The following is a 22,924-nucleotide window of genomic DNA, read 5'->3' on the forward strand; positions in this document are numbered from 1 at the left end:
TACTCTCAAAACAGCTGTTACTGCAGCTTCATCATCATACAGTACAGAGAAGCCTACGTCAGTTACACTTGAACCAGAAGAGACTGCAGCAACAAGTCAGACTGAGAAACAATCAGCTACTCCAGTGACAAGTTCTTCTTTTCCAACAACAGATGAAGAGAGCTCAGGGGATCAGACTACCGAGGTCTCGGTCAAAGAAACTTCACGTCCTACAGCCTCCTCATTATTTAGCACAGAGAAGCCAACAGCAATGGCAGTCACTGAAGAAGATAGTAGTTCCACAGATCATACAGAAAGTTCCCCAGTAACACCATTTTCTAGGAAGACCGAGCAAAGCTCACTTTTGACTTCATCAGAGGACGACGGATCAGGTGACCAAACCCAAACCATGTTCACTACGATCTCCCATGTCACAGCTGAATCGTCTCTCTATAGCACTGAGGCACCATCAACATCTCCCGTTTCATCATCTGATGTTTCAGGCTATGAGGATACAAGTATCAGTGGTGAAACTACAACAGTGCAGACCAGTCCCTCATTCAGCGGTTCAAGCACAAAACCTGAGACAGCATCTTTCCTTACTACCACTTATTTTGAGGGTTCTGAAGACAAGATTACAGATATCACTGATGAGTCCCTTATCCCAGCAACTATTATCTCTTTTATGTCAAGCACAGAGTCACCATCAGTCACAGCATCACGTGAAACTGAAACAAGTGATACTCTCAAAACAGCTGTTACTGCAGCTTCATCATCATACAGTACAGAGAAGCCTACGTCAGTTACACTTGAACCAGAAGAGACTGCAGCAACAAGTCAGACTGAGAAACAATCAGCTACTCCAGTGACAAGTTCTTCTTTTCCAATAACAGATGAAGAGAGCTCAGGGGATCAGACTACCGAGGTCTCGGTCAAAGAAACTTCACGTTCTACAGCCTCCTCATTGTTTAGCACGGAGAAACCAACAGCAATGGCAGTCACTGAAGAAGATAGTAGTTCCACAGATCGTACAGAAAGTTCCCCAGTAACACCATTTTCTGGAAAGACCGAGCAAAGCTCTCTTTTGACTTCATCAGAGGACGACGGATCAGGTGACCAAACCCAAACCATGTTCACTACGATCTCCCATGTCACAGCTAAATCGTCTCTCTACAGCACTGAGGCACCAACAACATCTCCCGTTTCATCATCTGATGTTTCAGGCTATGAGGATACAAGTATCAGTGGTGAAACTACAACAGTGCAGCCCAGTCCCTCATTCAGCAGTTCAAGCACAAAACCTGAGACAGCATCTTTCCTTACTACCACTTATTTTGAGGGTTCTGAAGACAAGATTACAGATATCACTGATGAGTCCCTTATCCCAGCGACTACTATCTCTTTTATGTCAAGCACAGAGTCACCATCAGTCACAGCATCACGTGAAACTGAAACAAGTGATACTCTCAAAACAGCTGTTACTGCAGCTTCATCATCATACAGTACAGAGAAGCCTACGTCAGTAACACTTGAACCAGAAGAGACTGCAGCAACAAGTCAGACTGAGAAACAATCAGCTACTCCAGTGACAAGTTCTTCTTTTCCAACAACAGATGAAGAGAGCTCAGGGGATCAGACTACCGAGGTCTCGGTCAAAGAAACTTCACGTGCTACAGCCTCCTCATTGTTTAGTACAGAGAAGCCAACAGCAATGGCAGTCACTGAAGAAGATAGTAGTTCCACAGATCGTACAGAAAGTTCCCCAGTAACACCATTTTCTGGAAAGACCGAGCAAAGCTCACTTTTGACTTCATCAGAGGACGACGGATCAGGTGACCAAACCCAAACCATGTTCACTACGATCTCCCATGTCACAGCTAAATCGTCTCTCTACAGCTCTGAGGCACCAACAACATCTCCCTTTTCATCATCTGATGTTTCAGGCTATGAGGATACAAGTATCAGTGGTGAAACTACAACAGTGCAGCCCAGTCCCTCATTCAGCAGTTCAAGCACAAAACCTGAGACAGCATCTTTCCTTACTACCACTTATTTTGAGGGTTCTGAAGACAAGATTACAGATATCACTGATGAGTCCCTTATCCCAGCAACTACTATCTCTTTTATGTCAAGCACAGAGTCACCATCAGTCACAGCATCACGTGAAACTGAAACAAGTGATACTCTCAAAACAGCCGTTACTGCAGCTTCATCATCATACAGTACAGAGAAGCCAACGTCAGTAACACTTGAACCAGAAGAGACTGCAGCAACAAGTCAGACTGAGAAACAATCAGCTACTCCAGTGTCAAGTTCTTCTCTTCCAACAACAGATGAAGATAGTTCAGGGGATCAGACTACCGAGGTCTCAGTCAAAGAAACTTCACGTCCTACAGCCTCCTCATTGTTTAGCACGGAGAAGCCAACAGCAATGGCAGTCACTGAAGAAGATAGTAGTTCCACCGATCGTACAGAAAGTTCCCCAGTAACACCATTTTCTAGGAAGACCGAGCAAAGCTCTCTTTTGACTTCATCTGAGGACGACGGATCAGGTGACCAAACCCAAACCATGTTCACTACGATCTCCCATGTCACAGCTAAATCGTCTCTCTACAGCACTGAGGCACCAACAACATCTCCCGTTTCATCATCTGATGTTTCAGGCTATGAGGATACAAGTATTAGTGGTGAAACTACAACAGTGCAGCCCAGTCCCTCATTCAGCGGTTCAACCACAGAATTTGAAGCAGCATCTCTACTTACTACCACTTATTTTGAGGGTTCTGAAGACAAGATTACAGATATCACTGATGAGTCCCATATCCCAGCAACTACTATCTCTTTTATGTCAAGCACAGAGTCACCATCAGTCACAGCATCACGTGAAACTGAAACAAGTGATACTCTCAAAACAGCTGTTACTGCAGCTTCATCATCATACAGTACAGAGAAGCCAACATCAGTAACACTTGAACCAGAAGAGACTGCAGCAACAAGTCAGACTGAGAAACAATCAGCTACTCCAGTGTCAAGTTCTTCTCTTCCAACAACAGATGAAGAGAGCTCAGGGGATCAGACTACCGAGGTCTCGGTCAAAGAAACTTCACGTCCTACAGCCTCCTCATTGTTTAGCACGGAGAAGCCAACAGCAATGGCAGTCACTGAAGAAGATAGTAGTTCCACCGATCGTACAGAAAGTTCCCCAGTAACACCATTTTCTAGGAAGACCGAGCAAAGCTCTCTTTTGACTTCATCAGAGGACGACGGATCAGGTGACCAAACCCAAACCATGTTCACTACGATCTCCCATGTCACAGCTAAATCGTCTCTCTACAGCACTGAGGCACCAACAACATCTCCCGTTTCATCATCTGATGTTTCAGGCTATGAGGATACAAGTATCAGTGGTGAAACTACAACAGTGCAGCCCAGTCCCTCATTCAGCGGTTCAACCACAGAATTTGAAGCAGCATCTCTCCTTACTACCACTTATTTTGAGGGTTCTGAAGACAAGATTACAGATATCACTGATGAGTCCCTTATTCCAGCAGCTACTATCTCTTTTATGTCAAGCACAGAGTCACCATCAGTCACAGCATCACGTGAAACTGAAACAAGTGATACTCTCAAAACAGCCGTTACTGCAGCTTCATCATCATACAGTACAGAGAAGCCAACGTCAGTAACACTTGAACCAGAAGAGACTGCAGCAACAAGTCAGACTGAGAAACAATCAGCTACTCCAGTGTCAAGTTCTTCTCTTCCAACAACAGATGAAGAGAGTTCAGGGGATCAGACTACCGAGGTCTCGGTCAAAGAAACTTCACGTCCTACAGCCTCCTCATTGTTCAGCACGGAGAAGCCAACAGCAATGGCAGTCACTGAAGAAGATAGTAGTTCCACCGATCGTACAGAAAGTTCCCCAGTAACACCATTTTCTAGGAAGACCGAGCAAAGCTCTCTTTTGACTTCATCAGAGGACGACGGATCAGGTGACCAAACCCAAACCATGTTCACTACGATCTCCCATGTCACAGCTAAATCGTCTCTCTACAGCACTGAGGCACCAACAACATCTCCCATTTCATCATCTGATGTTTCAGGCTATGAGGATACAAGTATCAGTGGTGAAACTACAACAGTGCAGCCCAGTCCCTCATTCAGCGGTTCAAGCACAAAACCTGAGACAGCATCTTTCCTTACTACCACTTATTTTGAGGGTTCTGAAGACAAGATTACAGATATCACTGATGAGTCCCTTATCCCAGCAACTACTATCTCTTTTATGTCAAGCACAGAGTCACCATCAGTCACAGCATCGAGGGAAACTGAAACAAGTGATACTCTCAAAACAGCCGTTACTGCAGCTTCATCATCATACAGTACAGAGAAGCCAACGTCAGTAACACTTGAACCAGAAGAGACTGCAGCAACAAGTCAGACTGAGAAACAATCAGCTACTCCAGTGTCAAGTTTTTCTCTTCCAACAACAGATGAAGAGAGTTCAGGGGATCAGACTACCGAGGTCTCGGTCAAAGAAACTTCACGTCCTACAGCCTCCTCATTGTTTAGCACGGAGAAGCCAACAGCAATGGCAGTCACTGAAGAAGATAGTAGTTCCACAGATCGTACAGAAAGTTCCCCAGTAACACCATTTTCTAGGAAGACCGAGCAAAGCTCTCTTTTGACTTCATCAGAGGACGACGGATCAGGTGACCAAACCCGAACCATGTTCACTACGATCTCCCATGTCACAGCTAAATCGTCTCTCTACAGCACTGAGGCACCAACAACATCTCCCGTTTCATCATCTGATGTTTCAGGCTATGAGGATACAAGTATCAGTGGTGAAACTACAACAGTGCAGACCAGTCCCTCATTCAGCGGTTCAACCACAGAATTTGAAGCAGCATTTCTCCTTACTACCACTTATTTTGAGGGTTCTGAAGACAAGATTCCAGATATCAGTGATGAGTCCCTTATCCCAGCAACTACTATCTCTTTTATGTCAAGCACAGAGTCACCATCAGTCACAGCATCACATGAAACTGAAACAAGTGATACTCTCAAAACAGCTGTTCCTGCAGCTTCATCATCATACAGTACAGAGAAGCCAACGTCAGTAACACTTGAACCAGAAGAGACTGCAGCAACTAGTCAGACTGAGAAACAATCAGCTACTCCAGTGACAAGTTCTTCTTTTCCAACAACAGATGAAGAGAGCTCAGGGGATCAGACTACCGAGGTCTCGGTCAAAGAAACTTCACGTTCTACAGCCTCCTCATTGTTTAGCATGGAGAAGCCAACAGCAATGGCAGTCACTGAAGAAGATAGTAGTTCCACAGATCGTACAGAAAGTTCCCCAGTAACACCATTTTCTGGAAAGACCGAGCAAAGCTCTCTTTTGACTTCATCTGAGGACGACGGATCAGGTGACCAAACCCAAACCATGTTCACTACGATCTCCCATGTCACAGCTACATCGTCTCTCTACAGCACTGAGGCACCAACAACATCTCCTGTTTCATCATCTGGTGTTTCAGGCTATGAGGATACAAGTATCAGTGGTGAAACTACAACAGTGCAGCCCAGTCCCTCATTCAGCAGTTCAAGCACAAAACCTGAGACAGCATCTTTCCTTTCTACCACTTATTTTGAGGGTTCTGAAGACAAGATTACAGATATCACTGATGAGTCCCTTATCCCAGCAACTACTATCTCTTTTATGTCAAGCACAGAGTCACCATCAGTCACAGCATCACGTGAAACTGAAACAAGGGATACTCTCAAAACAGCTGTTACTGCAGCTTCATCATCATACAGTACAGAGAAGCCAACGTCAGTAACACTTGAACCAGAAGAGACTGCAGCAACAAGTCAGACTGAGAAACAATCAGCTACTCCAGTGACAAGTTCTTCTTTTCCAACAACAGATGAAGAGAGCTCAGGGGATCAGACTACCGAGGTCTCGGTCAAAGAAACTTCACGTCCTACAGCCTCCTCATTGTTTAGCACGGAGAAGCCAACAGCAATGGCAGTCACTGAAGAAGATAGTAGTTCCACAGATCGTACAGAAAGTTCCCCAGTAACACCATTTTCTGGAAAGACCCAGCAAAGCTCTCTTTTGACTTCATCAGAGGACGACGGATCAGGTGACCAAACCCAAACCATGTTCACTACGATCTCCCATGTCACAGCTAAATCGTCTCTCTACAGCACTGAGGCACCAACAAAATCTTCCGTTTCATTAACTGATGTTTCAGGCTATGAGGATACAAGTATCAGTGGTGAAACTACAACAGTGCAGCCCAGTCCCTCATTCAGCGGTTCAACCACAGAATTTGAAGCAGCATCTTTCCTTACTACCACTTATTTTGAGGGTTCTGAAGACAAGATTACAGATTTCAGTGATGAGTCCCTTATCCCAGCAACTACTATCTCTTTTATGTCAAGCACAGAGTCACCATCAGTCACAGCATCACGTGAAACTGAAACAAGTGATACTCTCAAAACAGCTGTTACTGCAGCTTCATCATCATACAGTACAGAGAAGACAACGTCAGTAACACTTGAACCAGAAGAGACTGCAGCAACAAGTCAGACTGAGAAACAATCAGCTACTCCAGTGACAAGTTCTTCTCTTCCAACAACAGATGAAGAGAGCTCAGGGGATCAGACTACCGAGATCTCGGTCAAAGAAACTTCACGTCCTACAGCCTCCTCATTGTTTAGCACGGAGAAGCCAACAGCAATGGCAGTCACTGCAGAAGATAGTAGTTCCTCAGATCGTACAGAAAGTTCCCCAGTAACACCATTTTCTGGAAAGACCGAGCAAAGCTCTCTTTTGACTTCATCTGAGGACGACGGATCAGGTGACCAAACCCAAACCATGTTCACTACGATCTCCCATGTCACAGTTAAATCGTCTCTTTTCAGCACTGAGGCACCAACAACATCTCCTGTTTCATCATCTGATGTTTCAGGCTATGAGGATACAAGTATCAGTGGTGAAACTACAACAGTGCAGCCCAGTCCCTCATTCAGCGGTTCAACCACAAAACCTGAGACAGCATCTTTCCTTACTACCACTTATTTTGAGGGTTCTGAAGACAAGATTACAGATATCACTGATGAGTCCCTTATCCCAGCAACTACTATCTCTTTTATGTCAAGCACAGAGTCACCATCAGTCACAGCATCACGTGAAACTGAAACAAGTGATACTCTCAAAACAGCTGTTACTGCAGCTTCATCATCATACAGTACAGAGAAGACAACGTCAGTAACACTTGAACCAGAAGAGACTGCAGCGACAAGTCAGACTGAGAAACAATCAGCTACTCCAGTGACAAGTTCTTCTTTTCCAACAACAGATGAAGAGAGCTCAGGGGATCAGACTACCGAGGTCTCGGTCAAAGAAACTTCACGTGCTACAGCCTCCTCATTGTTTAGCACGGAGAAGCCAACAGCAATGGCAGTCACTGAAGAAGATAGTAGTTCCACAGATCGTACAGAAAGTTCCCCAGTAACACCATTTTCTAGGAAGACCGAGCAAAGCTCTCTTTTGACTTCATCAGAGGACGACGGATCAGGTGACCAAACCCAAACCATGTTCACTACGATCTCCCATGTCACAGCTAAATCATCTCTCTACAGCACTGAGGCACCAACAACATCTCCCGTTTCATCATCTGATGTTTCAGGCTATGAGGATACAAGTATCAGTGGTGAAACTACAACAGTGCAGCCCAGTCCCTCATTCAGCGGTTCAAGCACAAAACCTGAGACAGCATCTTTCCTTACTACCACTTATTTTGAGGGTTCTGAAGACAAGATTACAGATTTCAGTGATGAGTCCCTTATCCCAGCAACTATTATCTCTTTTATGTCAAGCACAGAGTCACCATCAGTCACAGCATCACGTGAAACTGAAACAAGTGATACTCTCAAAACAGCTGTTACTGCAGCTTCATCATCATACAGTACAGAGAAGACAACGTCAGTAACACTTGAACCAGAAGAGACTGCAGCAACAAGTCAGACTGAGAAACAATCAGCTACTCCAGTGACAAGTTCTTCTCTTCCAACAACAGATGAAGAGAGCTCAGGGGATCAGACTACCGAGATCTCGGTCAAAGAAACTTCACGTCCTACAGCCTCCTCATTGTTTAGCACGGAGAAGCCAACAGCAATGGCAGTCACTGCAGAAGATAGTAGTTCCTCAGATCGTACAGAAAGTTCCCCAGTAACACCATTTTCTGGAAAGACCGAGCAAAGCTCTCTTTTGACTTCATCTGAGGACGACGGATCAGGTGACCAAACCCAAACCATGTTCACTACGATCTCCCATGTCACAGTTAAATCGTCTCTTTTCAGCACTGAGGCACCAACAACATCTCCTGTTTCATCATCTGATGTTTCAGGCTATGAGGATACAAGTATCAGTGGTGAAACTACAACAGTGCAGCCCAGTCCCTCATTCAGCGGTTCAACCACAAAACCTGAGACAGCATCTCTACTTACTACCACTTATTTTGAGGGTTCTGAAGACAAGATTACAGATATCACTGATGAGTCCCTTATCCCAGCAACTACTATCTCTTTTATGTCAAGCACAGAGTCACCATCAGTCACAGCATCACGTGAAACTGAAACAAGTGATACTCTCAAAACAGCTGTTACTGCAGCTTCATCATCATACAGTACAGAGAAGCCTACGTCAGTTACACTTGAACCAGAAGAGACTGCAGCGACAAGTCAGACTGAGAAACAATCAGCTACTCCAGTGACAAGTTCTTCTTTTCCAACAACAGATGAAGAGAGCTCAGGGGATCAGACTACCGAGGTCTCGGTCAAAGAAACTTCACGTGCTACAGCCTCCTCATTGTTTAGCACGGAGAAGCCAACAGCAATGGCAGTCACTGAAGAAGATAGTAGTTCCACAGATCGTACAGAAAGTTCCCCAGTAACACCATTTTCTAGGAAGACCGAGCAAAGCTCTCTTTTGACTTCATCAGAGGACGACGGATCAGGTGACCAAACCCAAACCATGTTCACTACGATCTCCCATGTCACAGCTAAATCATCTCTCTACAGCACTGAGGCACCAACAACATCTCCCGTTTCATCATCTGATGTTTCAGGCTATGAGGATACAAGTATCAGTGGTGAAACTACAACAGTGCAGCCCAGTCCCTCATTCAGCGGTTCAAGCACAAAACCTGAGACAGCATCTTTCCTTACTACCACTTATTTTGAGGGTTCTGAAGACAAGATTACAGATATCACTGATGAGTCCCTTATCCCAGCAACTACTATCTCTTTTATGTCAAGCACAGAGTCACCATCAGTCACAGCATCACGTGAAACTGAAACAAGTGATACTCTCAAAACAGCTGTTACTGCAGCTTCATCATCATACAGTACAGAGAAGACAACGTCAGTAACACTTGAACCAGAAGAGACTGCAGCAACAAGTCAGACTGAGAAACAATCAGCTACTCCAGTGACAAGTTCTTCTCTTCCAACAACAGATGAAGAGAGCTCAGGGGATCAGACTACCGAGATCTCGGTCAAAGAAACTTCACGTCCTACAGCCTCCTCATTGTTTAGCACGGAGAAGCCAACAGCAATGGCAGTCACTGCAGAAGATAGTAGTTCCTCAGATCGTACAGAAAGTTCCCCAGTAACACCATTTTCTGGAAAGACCGAGCAAAGCTCTCTTTTGACTTCATCTGAGGACGACGGATCAGGTGACCAAACCCAAACCATGTTCACTACGATCTCCCATGTCACAGTTAAATCGTCTCTTTTCAGCACTGAGGCACCAACAACATCTCCTGTTTCATCATCTGATGTTTCAGGCTATGAGGATACAAGTATCAGTGGTGAAACTACAACAGTGCAGCCCAGTCCCTCATTCAGCGGTTCAACCACAAAACCTGAGACAGCATCTCTACTTACTACCACTTATTTTGAGGGTTCTGAAGACAAGATTACAGATATCACTGATGAGTCCCTTATCTCAGCAACTACTATCTCTTTTATGTCAAGCACAGAGTCACCATCAGTCACAGCATCACGTGAAACTGAAACAAGTGATACTCTCAAAACAGCTGTTACTGCAGCTTCATCATCATACAGTACAGAGAAGCCAACGTCAGTAACACTTGAACCAGAAGAGACTGCAGCAACAAGTCAGACTGAGAAACAATCAGCTACTCCAGTGACAAGTTCTTCTTTTCCAACAACAGATGAAGAGAGCTCAGGGGATCAGACTACCGAGGTCTCGGTCAAAGAAACTTCACGTGCTACAGCCTCCTCATTGTTTAGCACGGAGAAGCCAACAGCAATGGCAGTCACTGAAGAAGATAGTAGTTCCACAGATCGTACAGAAAGTTCCCCAGTAACACCATTTTCTAGGAAGACCGAGCAAAGCTCTCTTTTGACTTCATCAGAGGACGACGGATCAGGTGACCAAACCCAAACCATGTTCACTACGATCTCCCATGTCACAGTTAAATCGTCTCTTTTCAGCGCTGAGGCACCAACAACATCTCCTGTTTCATCATCTGATGTTTCAGGCTATGAGGATACAAGTATCAGTGGTGAAACTACAACAGTGCAGCCCAGTCCCTCATTCAGCGGTTCAAGCACAAAACCTGAGACTTCATCTTTCCTTACTACCACTTATTTTGAGGGTTCTGAAGACAAGATTACAGATATCACTGATGAGTTCCATATCACAGCAACTACTATCTCAACAGCAAACCCAGTCACTACGGCATCTTCAATGATTGACACTGAGAGTCCTTTATACGCAACAGTTATACCTGAAACTGAAACAAGTGAAATAACATCTCATGTAACCATAGTTTCTTCTCTCTACACTACTGAGAAACCTACAACAATGCCATACACTGCCTTCAGCAAACCTCAAAGCAAAACCCAATTCTCTTCAGTAACAGATACAATTCAGCCAACAGAGATGACAATATCCGAGTCTGGGTCAGGAAGTGGTGATTCTACAGAAGAGTGTTCAGGAGATGAAATATATGCATCCACAGATGTTACATCCCTAGCAACAGCTACAGAGAATCCCTCTGCGGAAAGTACAACCTTATCAACATCCACATTTAACCCGTCAATTTCATCCACAGTTGTTAAGGAAGAAAGTTCAAGAACACAAGAACCTTTAACTGTTACAAGTCCCCAAACAATTAAAACCTCTCAACCCATGGCAATCCCCGGTGTAACAGTGTTTACGTCAAAGGAAACCTCTACTTACATTGACATGGAGAACTCTGGTTACTCAAATGAAGTGGATGATTTTGAGTCAAGTACAGATGGATCTGGTGCAGAGGGATCAAGTGAGCCCACAAAAAAAGCCCAGGATGAATTTGCTGTTGCCACAGATGAGACTGAGACAACATCTGACATTTTAAGCGTAGAATCCTCAACTCACTCCAGTACGCTGCTTTCCAAGGAATTAATGTCATCAACCCAGTCACCACACATGACAAGCACTGAGATTTATATTACTGAGCAGGGCAGTGGGGTCTTTACAGATGATGCTGTAGTTGAGGACGAAACTTCAGATGCTGACATTTTCAATAGGTCAACTGCATTTGTACCTGTCACAAGTTCTTCTGCTATGTCCACTACTGTAGCAGCAACAAAACAAATCACTTTGGCTCCTGGCCCTATTGCTCCTACCGAGGAGGACCTACGTGAACAAACAACAAAGAAGTCCACTGATGAGGTTCAAACACATACACCTACTGAAAGGCCGGCTGATTCACCTATGAGTAGTACTGCTCCCTCCCGCACAAGTTTAATGTACACAGATGAGTATGGATCAAGTGACCATACTGTTGATGTACTTCCAAAAGTGAATTCTACTGTATGGCCGAAGAAACCAACAGTAACAACAGCATCTCATGAAAGTGCGTCTGCTGAAAGTACAAGGAGTGCAGCGTCTTTCTTGTTCAGCACAGAGAAATCTAAAACAGCAACAGAAGGTGAAAGTGGAATGTCTGATGTAACTGCAGCTTCTTCTGCCTACAGCACCGAGAAGCCAATCATGACAATGGAATATACGGTCACATCTACCCAGTCAGTTGAATCTGCAACTGAAAAAACAACAAGTCCAGCCTTTGCTTTTACAGAGGGAGTGAGTTCTGGCAACCAAACTACTGGGATGTTCACCTCAAAGCCATCAGTGATAGAGAGCATCTCCTTTGGGGAGGCAACAGGTGAAACTGAAACCTTTGTTTCAATTACAGCAACCTCGGATGAGAAGGTTTCCTCACAGGAGCTTGACATTACTATGGATACAGAAAGCCCCACTTATGAAGCAACAGAGGCTCCTGTCTTGAAAACTGGGAAAGATGATATTACTGTAGCTGAGCACATAACACAATCCTCATATACAACTCATATGCAACAACAACAATATACGATGCCCCCCCTTTCAGTTGGAGCATCAGTTGGAGAACACACAACAGGTGACATAACTACAATAAGTTCTAGCAGTCAACAAAAGCATGATGGTTTCGTAGAAATGTCCACTCCCATCCCCTCCATTGTATATCACACTGTAACAGACCAACAGGTTGTGATCATTACTCCCAATGGCAGCCAAACAAAGACTGACTTAACAGAACAAACACCCACCATGGTCCTGCATATGTCTAAACCATCAACCAGCACAACCATCATATTTACAGAGGATGCAAAAGATGAAAATGGCCTTTTCTCTACAGTTACAGACAGTATGAAGGAAGGTAGCCCCACTCCTGAGCTTCTCATCATAGATGAGACTATCATTGATGCTGATACTATGTCCATAGTTCCCTCTTCTTCATTCTACCCCACTATCCAGACAGAGGAAGCTGGAGGTGTCACGGCAGTTACAATGACACAGACGTTTGTGGTATCAGAAGAACCAGAGGGCTCAGGAACTGATAACGCTACTCCTACACCAGAAACTTTACGCGCAACTTCAGCCACAGATTTGTCATCAACATCAAAACCATCAACTGCTGAAGGTGTTTTTAGTATGGAGACATCCAGTGAAGAGATAATGGCACCACATGCCACTCCAGCTACTACTGTGCCCATAAAGTCAAGCTCTGATTATTCTACTACACCACATACAGTTTTCCCTATTGAGACCAGCACCAAACCAGTTCCAGATCTTGTGACTGGTGATTTATCAGTTGAGGACACTGATGATGATAATGAGTCTGTCACTGAGCTCACCACATCCTCATCTTTCCCTTCTCAAACCTTAAGTGAAAAATCTGACACAAGCTCAGCCAATGTGGTGTCCAGTGAAGAGTACATGGTCAACACAGTTGAAAAAGAAAAGTCCATATCCTCCACAACCACAGCCATTATAGCCTCTTCACTCTTAAGCACTGAGAACCCAACTGTTGCCCATGCAGATGTTGCAAAGTCAACAAGTGCTTCCTTTTCTCTTCTTAGCACGGTGAAACCATATGTCACCTCTGTGTTAGATGTAAATAATAGTGACTCAAGCGCTCAAACTTCTGGTACAATGAATGCTTCAACAGTGAAGGCCGCACCAGTAAGATTTTCAATTACCTCACCTGAATCTGAAATGGCAGTATCAAGTGCTGCTTCCATTCTCTATAGTACTAGGAAGCCAATTGTCACATCATATCCTGATGTTACTGGGGAGGACAGGTCAAATTATCACACTGATGTGACAGAGTCTGCGACACTGACAGCTGATCCTCTGCGCAGTACAATGAAAATGGACCAAATTCTATCTACAACAACACTATCCTCTCCCTACAACACTGATAGATTTTCAGAGCCAAGTAACACACATGATGAAGGTATGGAGGGCTCAGTTGGTGAGATCTCATATGGCGCAACTGCATCACCTACGACAGTGACATCTGATAGTGGAAAGACTGTAGGCACTCAAGCGCAAAACCCCACCACAATGGACCAAGACAATGAAAGTGAAAGGAGTGCGATAACCTCAGAGAACCTCAGAGAAGTTCCATCCCCTACTGATGGAGCAACATCAGCCCCAGCACATGACGTGAGCACAATGGACCACATCACCTCTATTTCTACATCACCGGTGTCTTCTTTACAAAGCACGACACAGCCTGATGTCATGGTTCATTTTGTCACCACCTTTGTTCCTGAACCAGATACAACACCATCTGAGTTGTCCTTCCAACAGGCCAGATCTGAAATCACATTCACTCATCATCCCCATATTGACATCTCAGAGAAAACTGTCTTGTCCACAACTAGCCCCGTTTTACCCAGTGAGAAGACAAGCAAGCATGTGGACCCTAGTGATTTGACCACCCAGAGTGGAGTAAGAACCACGTCACAAGAACAAAAGGCAGCTGAGGCACCAAGCAAAGCACCTATAACCATAGAAGTTTCAACTTTTGCTGAAGGTAGCATCAACAAAGGCAGTGACCTCCTTGAAACATCAACTGATTTGGCAATAACTTCACATCCAACAGATGAATCAGTATATTCTACAGGAACAGAGCACGCCAAGGTTGAAAACACAACTCCAAAACTTGAAACTTACAAATCTACAAGACCTGAAGAAGAAACTGCTGCTGCTGAGACTGCATCTTCTACAGACTTAGGCTCAACATCTGCAGAGAGTTCAGTTGAACCAAATCTAGAGGCAACAACGTCCTTACTTTCAGTGCAAGCAAAAAATATTTCATCACCTACTGTGTCTTCACTGTTCAGCACTGAAACTCCATCGGTGGCTTCAATTTCAGGTGCCACCTCCTCTGTGTCTGAAACTGTATCTTCTTCTGTAGAAGATAGGGAAGTTAAACCTACTGTTGATCATCTCTCAAGTGGTGTGAGGATTGACCAAACTCCAGATTCAGATTATTCCAGTGGAGGTTATGGACCTGATGACTTCCCAGATTATAATGGACAAAACCCAAGCATATTAGAAAAGGCTCCCCCATTAAATGAAAATACAACACCAAGAAAAGTAGCAGTGTACAGTACAGAATCACCTGTTGTTTCTCAAACATCTGATAGTCATCCTTTTGACTCAGTGAGTAGTACTGACAGTAGCTCAGAAGAAAATAAAACAAAGTCACCTGTAGTGGAGGCAGAAGCAATCACTATTTTACCTGCTGCCTCACCTCCCAACAGTGCCGCACCCTCCTCCAGTTCTGAGAGCGGTTCAAGAAGCTCCAGCAGCTCAGAAGAAAGCATGTCCACAGCAAGCACTGTTAAACTAAATGGTCTTGAGGATGTGAACATAACCTCTGAGCAATTACCTGTCACAACTAAGTCACCGTCCAACATTAGCACTAAGGCTGAAAGTGGGTCAGTCAGTTCTGAGAGCTCGTCAGTCAGCTCTGAGAGTTTGTCTGGAGAGATGACGACTACAAAGAAGCCAAATTTCAGCAATATGGAGGAGCAGTCTCTGTCCCCGGGTGAAATCCAGACTGTATACAAGATAGATGCTACCACAGCTTCAAAGTTGGAGTCTGTTAGTCAGGGAGATGTTTCTCCTCACACTGTATTACCCATAATGACCTCTACAGAGATCACAACGACAGTAGCCCAAGAACAAAGCCAGCCGGTGTTTGTTGCAACCATAGCCACTACTCCATCATCTTTCTCTGAGGGGAATAATACGCTGAACAGTGACATACCTGAACTTCAATCACTCAACAGTGACATACCTGAACTCCCATCACTCAATGGGGGAGGACAACCTCTAGGAGCGGAGGAAACAACTGTGCTGCCTAACATAGGCTTGGGGCACACTGTTGTTGGCGAGACCGTTGAAATTCCAGGTACGTTTCTTCAAATGGCTTTCATTAGAATACAACAAAATGCGTGAACTCAGAATATATTCCCGTTTAAAACAACTTTGTTTTTGCTATTTTTCATGTCTTTACAGAAGGTAACTCCTGTTTGGAAGACATTTGTCTGAACGGAGGATCTTGCTACCAGAGTGGCAGCATCTATACATGTAGCTGTGCTCCTGGGTACGGTGGTGACCGGTGTGAAACAGGTAGGATACTTTGAATGAGGAATTTCACAAATATCTCTCTGCTTTCAGCCCAGAAACATTAAATTCATTCTGAAATAACTTTTATTAATGCCAGCACTAGGAGTTATTTTGGCTCTCTTTTCTTATTAATTATTTCTGTTTTTTTATGTAGATGTTGATGACTGCCAGTCAAACCCTTGTCGCAATGGAGGTACATGTGTTGACGGGCTGGCTTCCTTCATATGTATGTGCCTCCCAAGCTACTCTGGGCTGTTTTGTGAGGAGGGTAAGTTTGTGGTGTTATTTTATGGATTCTTCAAAATGTATTTCTGAGTGTTCTGGTTCAGATTGATGAAAGCTTTTTCTTGTCATTTGTGCTGTAGCTGGTTCCAACCATTCATCTCAATCAAATAGACTCATCTAACACTATTTTCCTGTTATGATACAATAAATAATTGCAGGTCCTGCATACTATAGTGTGTTTTGACACTCAGTGTAATTGCTCACCTGAGTCCCTGGGATATACCATAATACTTTACCAATAAAGTTTGGTGTCTTAGTCCTCAAATCACTGCTTGATATTTTTACCAAGGACATCACAAATCGTTTCTACACAAGGTATTACCAGAACATAGTGTATGGATTTATTCTGAAGTTCCAATATATCCCAGTTGTGTTTTACTTTTATTCCAAGTTTGTTGAAGCCAAGCATCATGTTTCTTGGCTGATTTCTCTTAACCAATGTCTACACCCTAAATTTGCTCAGGATCACTCATCAGTGAATCACACCCAGATTGTGGACTCAGACTCAGCTGCTGTCTTAGAAAGTTTTGCCAGGAGTGAGAAAGAAAAAGTAACATGAAAAGGAGCAACCCAGAGAAAGAGTCTGTTTTTCTTCTTAATGTTTGAAAGCTAGATTGAGAACGGGAACAAACTGAGTTGCTGTAGTATGTTTTTTTATAATGCACAAAAACAATACAGCAATAGATGTATCAAAGATGAAGCTTATATCAATGTCTGACCAGGAGACAAGTTTGTCCTTCAATCATTGCATTGCTGTTAACTGTTGCCAATCAGTTTTTACCTGTGTTCCTCATTCCCTCTGTCTTTCTGTCCCTTCAGATACAGAAACATGTGACTATGGCTGGCACAAGTTTCAGGGCCACTGCTACAGGTACTTCCCCCATAGAAGAAACTGGGACACAGCAGAGAGAGAGTGTCGCATGCACGGGGCTCATCTCTCCAGCATTCTCTCCCACGAGGAGCAACAGTATGTCAACCGTAAGTAAAGATTGCTCTCAAAGATAATTCATCCTAAATACGGGAGCATGTTTGAACCAGCGCAAGATCTTCTTTTAAACGATAAGAAATAGACAAATGTGGTTGCACTGTAAATGCAGGAAATGTATTCAGTCAACAGTCCTGAAAAAGAAGACTAAATCTGTTTCATTCTACCCTATATGGCAGGTCTTGGACAGGACTACCAGTGGATCGGCCTGAATGATAAGATGTATGACAGTGACTTCCGTTGGACTGACGGCAGGCCTATGGTAAGATAGGTTGCTTTCTCACATATTCTGTCTCAAAAAACATGGCACAGATTTAGTGCAAATATTTGGAGAAGATGCTGATGCAAATACGGTCATCTAGGGAGAGTAATTTATTTATTGGGCTGTAGTGACTTTCTCATGACGTACTCTCCTCTGCCTCATATCGCTACACCCTGGTGGGGGACTGCTCTGGTCATAAATCTGATGCAGTACTTGCTGTTTATTCAGTATGAGTACAGCGCAAAAAAATCCATTAGCAGCAACAATGCAAGAAGATCACAATCCAATGTTCAGGACTAGGCAAGGGAGAGTAATATACACTGTTAATAAATGCAGTTTAAAAAAACTACATAAGAGGAAGTGTGTTTGCTTTAGTGATTGTAGCTGCTTAAGAGTTTCCTCACTAGACAGGAAAGTGGCAAATTACTATGTCCTTCTGTGTTGTGCGGATCCTCACTTCAAAGATAATCCTCCAGGACCAGAGATAGGGGAGATACAGAAACGGCCCGGAGGTTAAAAGACAAACACAGGCCGCCTATGGAGACCCCTGCCTAGCTGAGAGATTGAGGCTTAATGAGGGTGTGAGTGACGCTTTGTAGAGGGGAGTTTTGCAGGCGTAGACAGGTATGATCCCTCTACTACCCCCACATGTATCAGAAGGTCCAGCCAGAAGGGCCACCCGGGGGGGAAGGGCCACCAGGCCGGCAGACACACAGATGGACAGCACCTGTGCCTAGAAGAAAAGTTGATAGAAGCAGCACAGGGAGTCTGGGTGGGTGGTCACCTCCAGTGGATTTAAATATAATAAATAAGACTGCTTTTAAACAACTGTGAAATATTTACCTTTGGAAAAATTGAAAAAAAAAAATGAAAGAAAAATTATTGATAACAGCAGGGCACTGAAACACCAAAGTTAGTGTGTCTTTGATCATGTGTGGGTGATCAAAGTTTGTTTGATTATTTTGAGGAGGATGCAGGCCTGCTGTGCAGTTGACGGGTCACTCATTTGTTAACCTGAACTGAGCTGAGCAGGAAGTTGCTGTGTGTTTGTTAACCATAATGACAGAGTAGCAGAGCCTTGGGGCATGATTGGTTGAGTGTGTGTGTGTGTGTGTGTGTGTGGTGGGGAGGGGGGGGGCAGCTTTGAAGAGCCTGTTTGAACCTAGAATGCGCTGAAAGACCTCAGGTAGCATCAATTCCTGGTTGAATGCCCCACAGCAAAGCAGCTGTGTGTATACTGCATTAATGTGTAAATGCACATCTGTGTGTGTGTGTGTGGATTTTTTTGTTTGCAGAATTACATGTATAGTGCTAGGAATGCTCACTGTGTGAGGTAATGACATAGCACTTCCATGAAGCCCTTTAGTTGTACATTTACAAGCATTTCACCGATCATGACGAGTATTAGACGGGATTACTCTTGCTCATTAATTACTTTAATTGAAGTGCACTGTGAAGTACTGTCTTTTAGTAACTTTAAAAACCATACACATTATAAAAGCTGGTTGGATTGGCAGCGTAGTAATCTTGCTGGCATAGTTTATTATAACATATGAGGCCATTTTATAAATGTGTTGGTTTTGGCGTTAGTCAAGGAGCCTGAAAGGGTCCATGGAGACAAATTATTATTTGGTCAATCAGCTGTGTTTAACTTGGCTTTCAGAAACATGCTAGTGCTCCCTCTTGAGGTTATTATATGAATCACAGTGATGGGAAACTCTGTTTTTAGATAACTTCTGTTGGAGGAGGTAGGAGGTAGTAACAGTACATGAGCTGACTTGTCAAGCTTTACCACATTCTCGTCTTCATTGTGTTACCATGCACTTAAACTGGATTGAAGAATATAAAACCCGTCTTGATGCCTTACTCTGCTCTTATTTCAGCAATATGAAAACTGGAGGCCCAACCAGCCTGACAGCTTCTTCTCTTCCGGCGAGGATTGTGTAGTGATGATATGGCATGAGGACGGCCAATGGAATGATGTTCCTTGCAACTACCACCTCACCTACACCTGCAAGAAAGGCACAGGTAAAAAGGGCAAACTGTCTCTTACTTAACTGAATGCATCTATATAGAGAGGAGATAATAAAAAATGTAGCACCATACGTTACCTTAAAAATCCTCACTCTCGTGTTATTCTCACATCTGATTTTCAGTGGCCTGTAACCAGCCCCCTCTTGTGGAGAATGCTCACACCTTTGGTAAGAAGCGTGAGAGGTATGAGATCAACTCGCTGGTGAGGTACGAGTGCCGGAAAGGCTTCATTCAGAGACATGTCCCAACTATCCGTTGTCGTGGGAATGGGCAATGGGATATACCAAAAATCAGCTGCATGAACCGTAAGTACACTAAGTATTGCTCTCAATAGATATACTTTGTTCTCCCACATTATAGGCCCGGCCCTATCATTGTATTAAATCAAATATATGGTTTTTCCCTGACAGCATCGAGCTATCAAAGGACCTTCATCAGACGACATCAACACAATAGTCTCTACAGCATCAACAACTTCAAGAGATGGCAGGACGAGGCCTTCCGCTTACCGCGCTACAGGGGGAGGAGAGACAGGACTGAGCATAAGCGGAAGAGACAGTGATTGCCATTAAACGTGGTGCAGCTTTCCCTGAGACGAGGACACGTGGTTGATGCTTGTGTGGAAAGAGGAAAAGGATTTAAAGGAATAGCACAAGAGGATAACCTGCAGTTTTCTTGCATTTCGGATGACGATGGAATCTTATGAAGTGCCTTTTACTGAAGGGAGATTGATACAAGACTTTTCTTATCAAGGGGCACTGTTTTACAACAATGCCAAGGTGGATGAAACACTTTCAGCTGGCTACTGGAAAATCAAAAGAGACACCCATTATTCTTTTTTTTTTATCTGCGGAAGTTTTTGTCTTTGTCCTCGGCCACAGTCCTGACTGTTGTCTAACACCTTTGTACACCGACTGTGCTATTTAAACCACCATAAGTGTCCCTTATTCCTAAAAAAAAAAAAAGTTGTGAAATTATAGCGCTTATGTTATGTAAAGGAATCCATTATTTTGTCATGCTGTTTTAAGCTGGGCTCTGTTTTAATGAACATGCATGCATATGCATACATATTGAAGTCCTCTCATTTCTAACTGTTTGCTCTGTGTCAAGAGATCCAAGTTTGGTTTCTCAGAACACAAATGGAGGCACCAGAGTCAATGATGGATCATGCAAAGGACTCACTGTTTACATTAGTAGAACATTATATCACATGCTTGGAACCTTTATAAATCATCTTTCTTTAATCGACGAGCCTAATCAATTGAAGCAAAAAAATCTGAAACATGGGTTCATGGCAGTTATTCAGATTCCAGATGGAAATACACTGAAGAAGAAAATGTCAATGAATCACTCGGTTTACTCTTGGAGACTTTCCTTGTGGTGGCAGCTCTCAAAAAGAAACTCCAGCCTTCACTGGATGTCATCAAAGTCTTGTCAACAGAAACGTTTATGGATAGATTCCTATAGGAGAGGATTAAAGAAATATTGATTTGTCTTTTGTATGGTGTTTAGCAATTTAATATGAGAGAGCGCTCTCCAAGTACTTACTGACAAGCCTTTATCCGCGGATGGAAATAGATGTCCATCATTTTTTTAACGAAAGAAGGGATGTGTGGCTCGTGAAGCCTGTGTTTTCTTATCATTCGTGTTCAGTGCATAACGTTCAGCTAGTTGCTACAGCATGTTTACAATATGTGCAATGCTGTTCATAGTAACAAACCAAAGAGTCTTGCTCTCATCTGTCGTTCTGTCGCTGTAGCTTTTTTGTTTTTTTTGTTTTTTCTTCTGCAAACTTAACATATCTGTTTTTGTGGTCAATTGGAATCAAGCATTGAGAGAATGTATTTTGTGAAACAAACAAGAAGACTTGAACGTAACGGCTGTTTAGGCAGAGATGCATTTAATTTATTTTCAAGCTGCTCTTGATCTCCTCACTTGGTTTATACTCACATGTAAAATATGATGCTGTAACCTAGCCCAGCAGTGCTCTTCATATATTTTTATTGTATGCACAAAAAGGAGACCGGCCACAATCACGGACTGTCTAAAAGGGATGCAGTGAAGAAGATACAATGGATGTCTTTTTACGCCTTTAATGCCAACAGTGGACCAAAGAATATAGAGGGCCCCATCGGCTGCAATATTGACCTGTAACATTAACAGTTTTTGGACATGTGGATGATTTTGTGTGTCTCCAGCATTTTTTTAATGGAAAAATGTTCCGTCTGCCTGTGAATGTCTGTGTGTGTGTTTTAGCCTCAATGTGCATATAATATCATTTTATATTTATAACAGTTTGTTTTTTATTTTACAATGTGAATGTCTGGGATGTTTTTTTTAATGAGGTCAAACTGTTTTTCCTGCTTTGAATCACCAAAGAAATAAAAATAAATATATTGATATTATTACTTTTAAGTTGGACTTTTTACAAGCCACGTTTTGAAAGGCAAACACTTCATAGTGTTTGAGTGCGTGCTCTCCTTGTGTTTGTGTAGGCTATCTCCAGAGGTTTCCTCTTAAAGAGATGCAGTTTTTGGCTGAATGCATATCTAAATTCTCCATATTTGTCTTTCTGCTTGGAAAGTGTCCTCTTATACTCGGGGGAATTTTGCATGGAGTTAGCAGTGCAGCGGTTCCACCAGCAGGTTGTGCTATCACACTGAACCATAGGCTTGAGTCTGTCTGCCTAATACACAGGGTACAGGGTGAATATATCATTTCCCCCTGTGAAGCACTTATGCAACTCATGGGGACTCTGCATGCAATTAACATTGCGTTGTATTTTACACATATTTCTGTGTATCACAATTATACATCATACCAGAATCTAATTTTAGCACATAAACCAGACTTCTGAAAACCTTATCAGACATGCATTACAAGCCTTGGTAGACAGATGGTTCAGGAGGAAGAGCAGATAGGACATGGTAATGTGAATCATAGCAAACATATGGAGCACTGGGTTAGAGAAAAGTGATGCTGAAATGGCTGATGTTGCAGAACTGTGAACCTGCATTAGTATACCACACTACAGTTTTGTCAGTCGATAGCATGGCTGCAGGTGGCTCCTTTTGAATGTCAAATACCTGCATAAAAGAAGCACTTGAATTCCCTTGGTGTTAAAACCGAAGCTTCTTGAGTTCCACAAGTATTCCCAGTGGGTCTCCTTATATGGCAATGAATTGGTGTTCTCATTGAAGTAGCCTAATAGCACAAAGCACCATAACCAGGGTAACAACATCAAGTCTGTGGATGTAATCTTTATGTAGGTTGAGGTTGCTGTGGTTTTCACTGTGCCTGCCCACTCTGTCATTAGAGTAGACTT

At 43.3% G+C, this 22,924-nt stretch overlaps 1 protein-coding gene across 1 annotated transcript in view; it reads left to right on the forward strand.

Moving 5' to 3' along the window:
• Positions 1-21,938, forward strand: part of vcana (versican a) — a 56,197-nt gene extending 34,259 nt beyond the window's left edge. The window contains exons 6-12 of the mRNA XM_069682448.1: positions 15,923-16,036; positions 16,188-16,301; positions 17,138-17,296; positions 17,483-17,565; positions 19,449-19,593; positions 19,722-19,904; positions 20,010-21,938. Coding sequence (XP_069538549.1) covers positions 15,923-16,036; positions 16,188-16,301; positions 17,138-17,296; positions 17,483-17,565; positions 19,449-19,593; positions 19,722-19,904; positions 20,010-20,161 — 950 coding nt within the window. The 3' untranslated portion in view covers positions 20,162-21,938. The remainder of the gene's footprint in view (positions 1-15,922; positions 16,037-16,187; positions 16,302-17,137; positions 17,297-17,482; positions 17,566-19,448; positions 19,594-19,721; positions 19,905-20,009) is intronic.
• The last annotated feature ends 986 nt before the right edge of the window (positions 21,939-22,924 follow it).

Source organism: Semicossyphus pulcher, unplaced genomic scaffold, assembly GCF_022749685.1.
Source record: "Semicossyphus pulcher isolate SPU_LCO1_2020_fin unplaced genomic scaffold, fSemPul1.0.p SCAF_6, whole genome shotgun sequence".
Taxonomy (NCBI): Eukaryota; Metazoa; Chordata; class Actinopteri; order Labriformes; family Labridae; genus Semicossyphus; species Semicossyphus pulcher.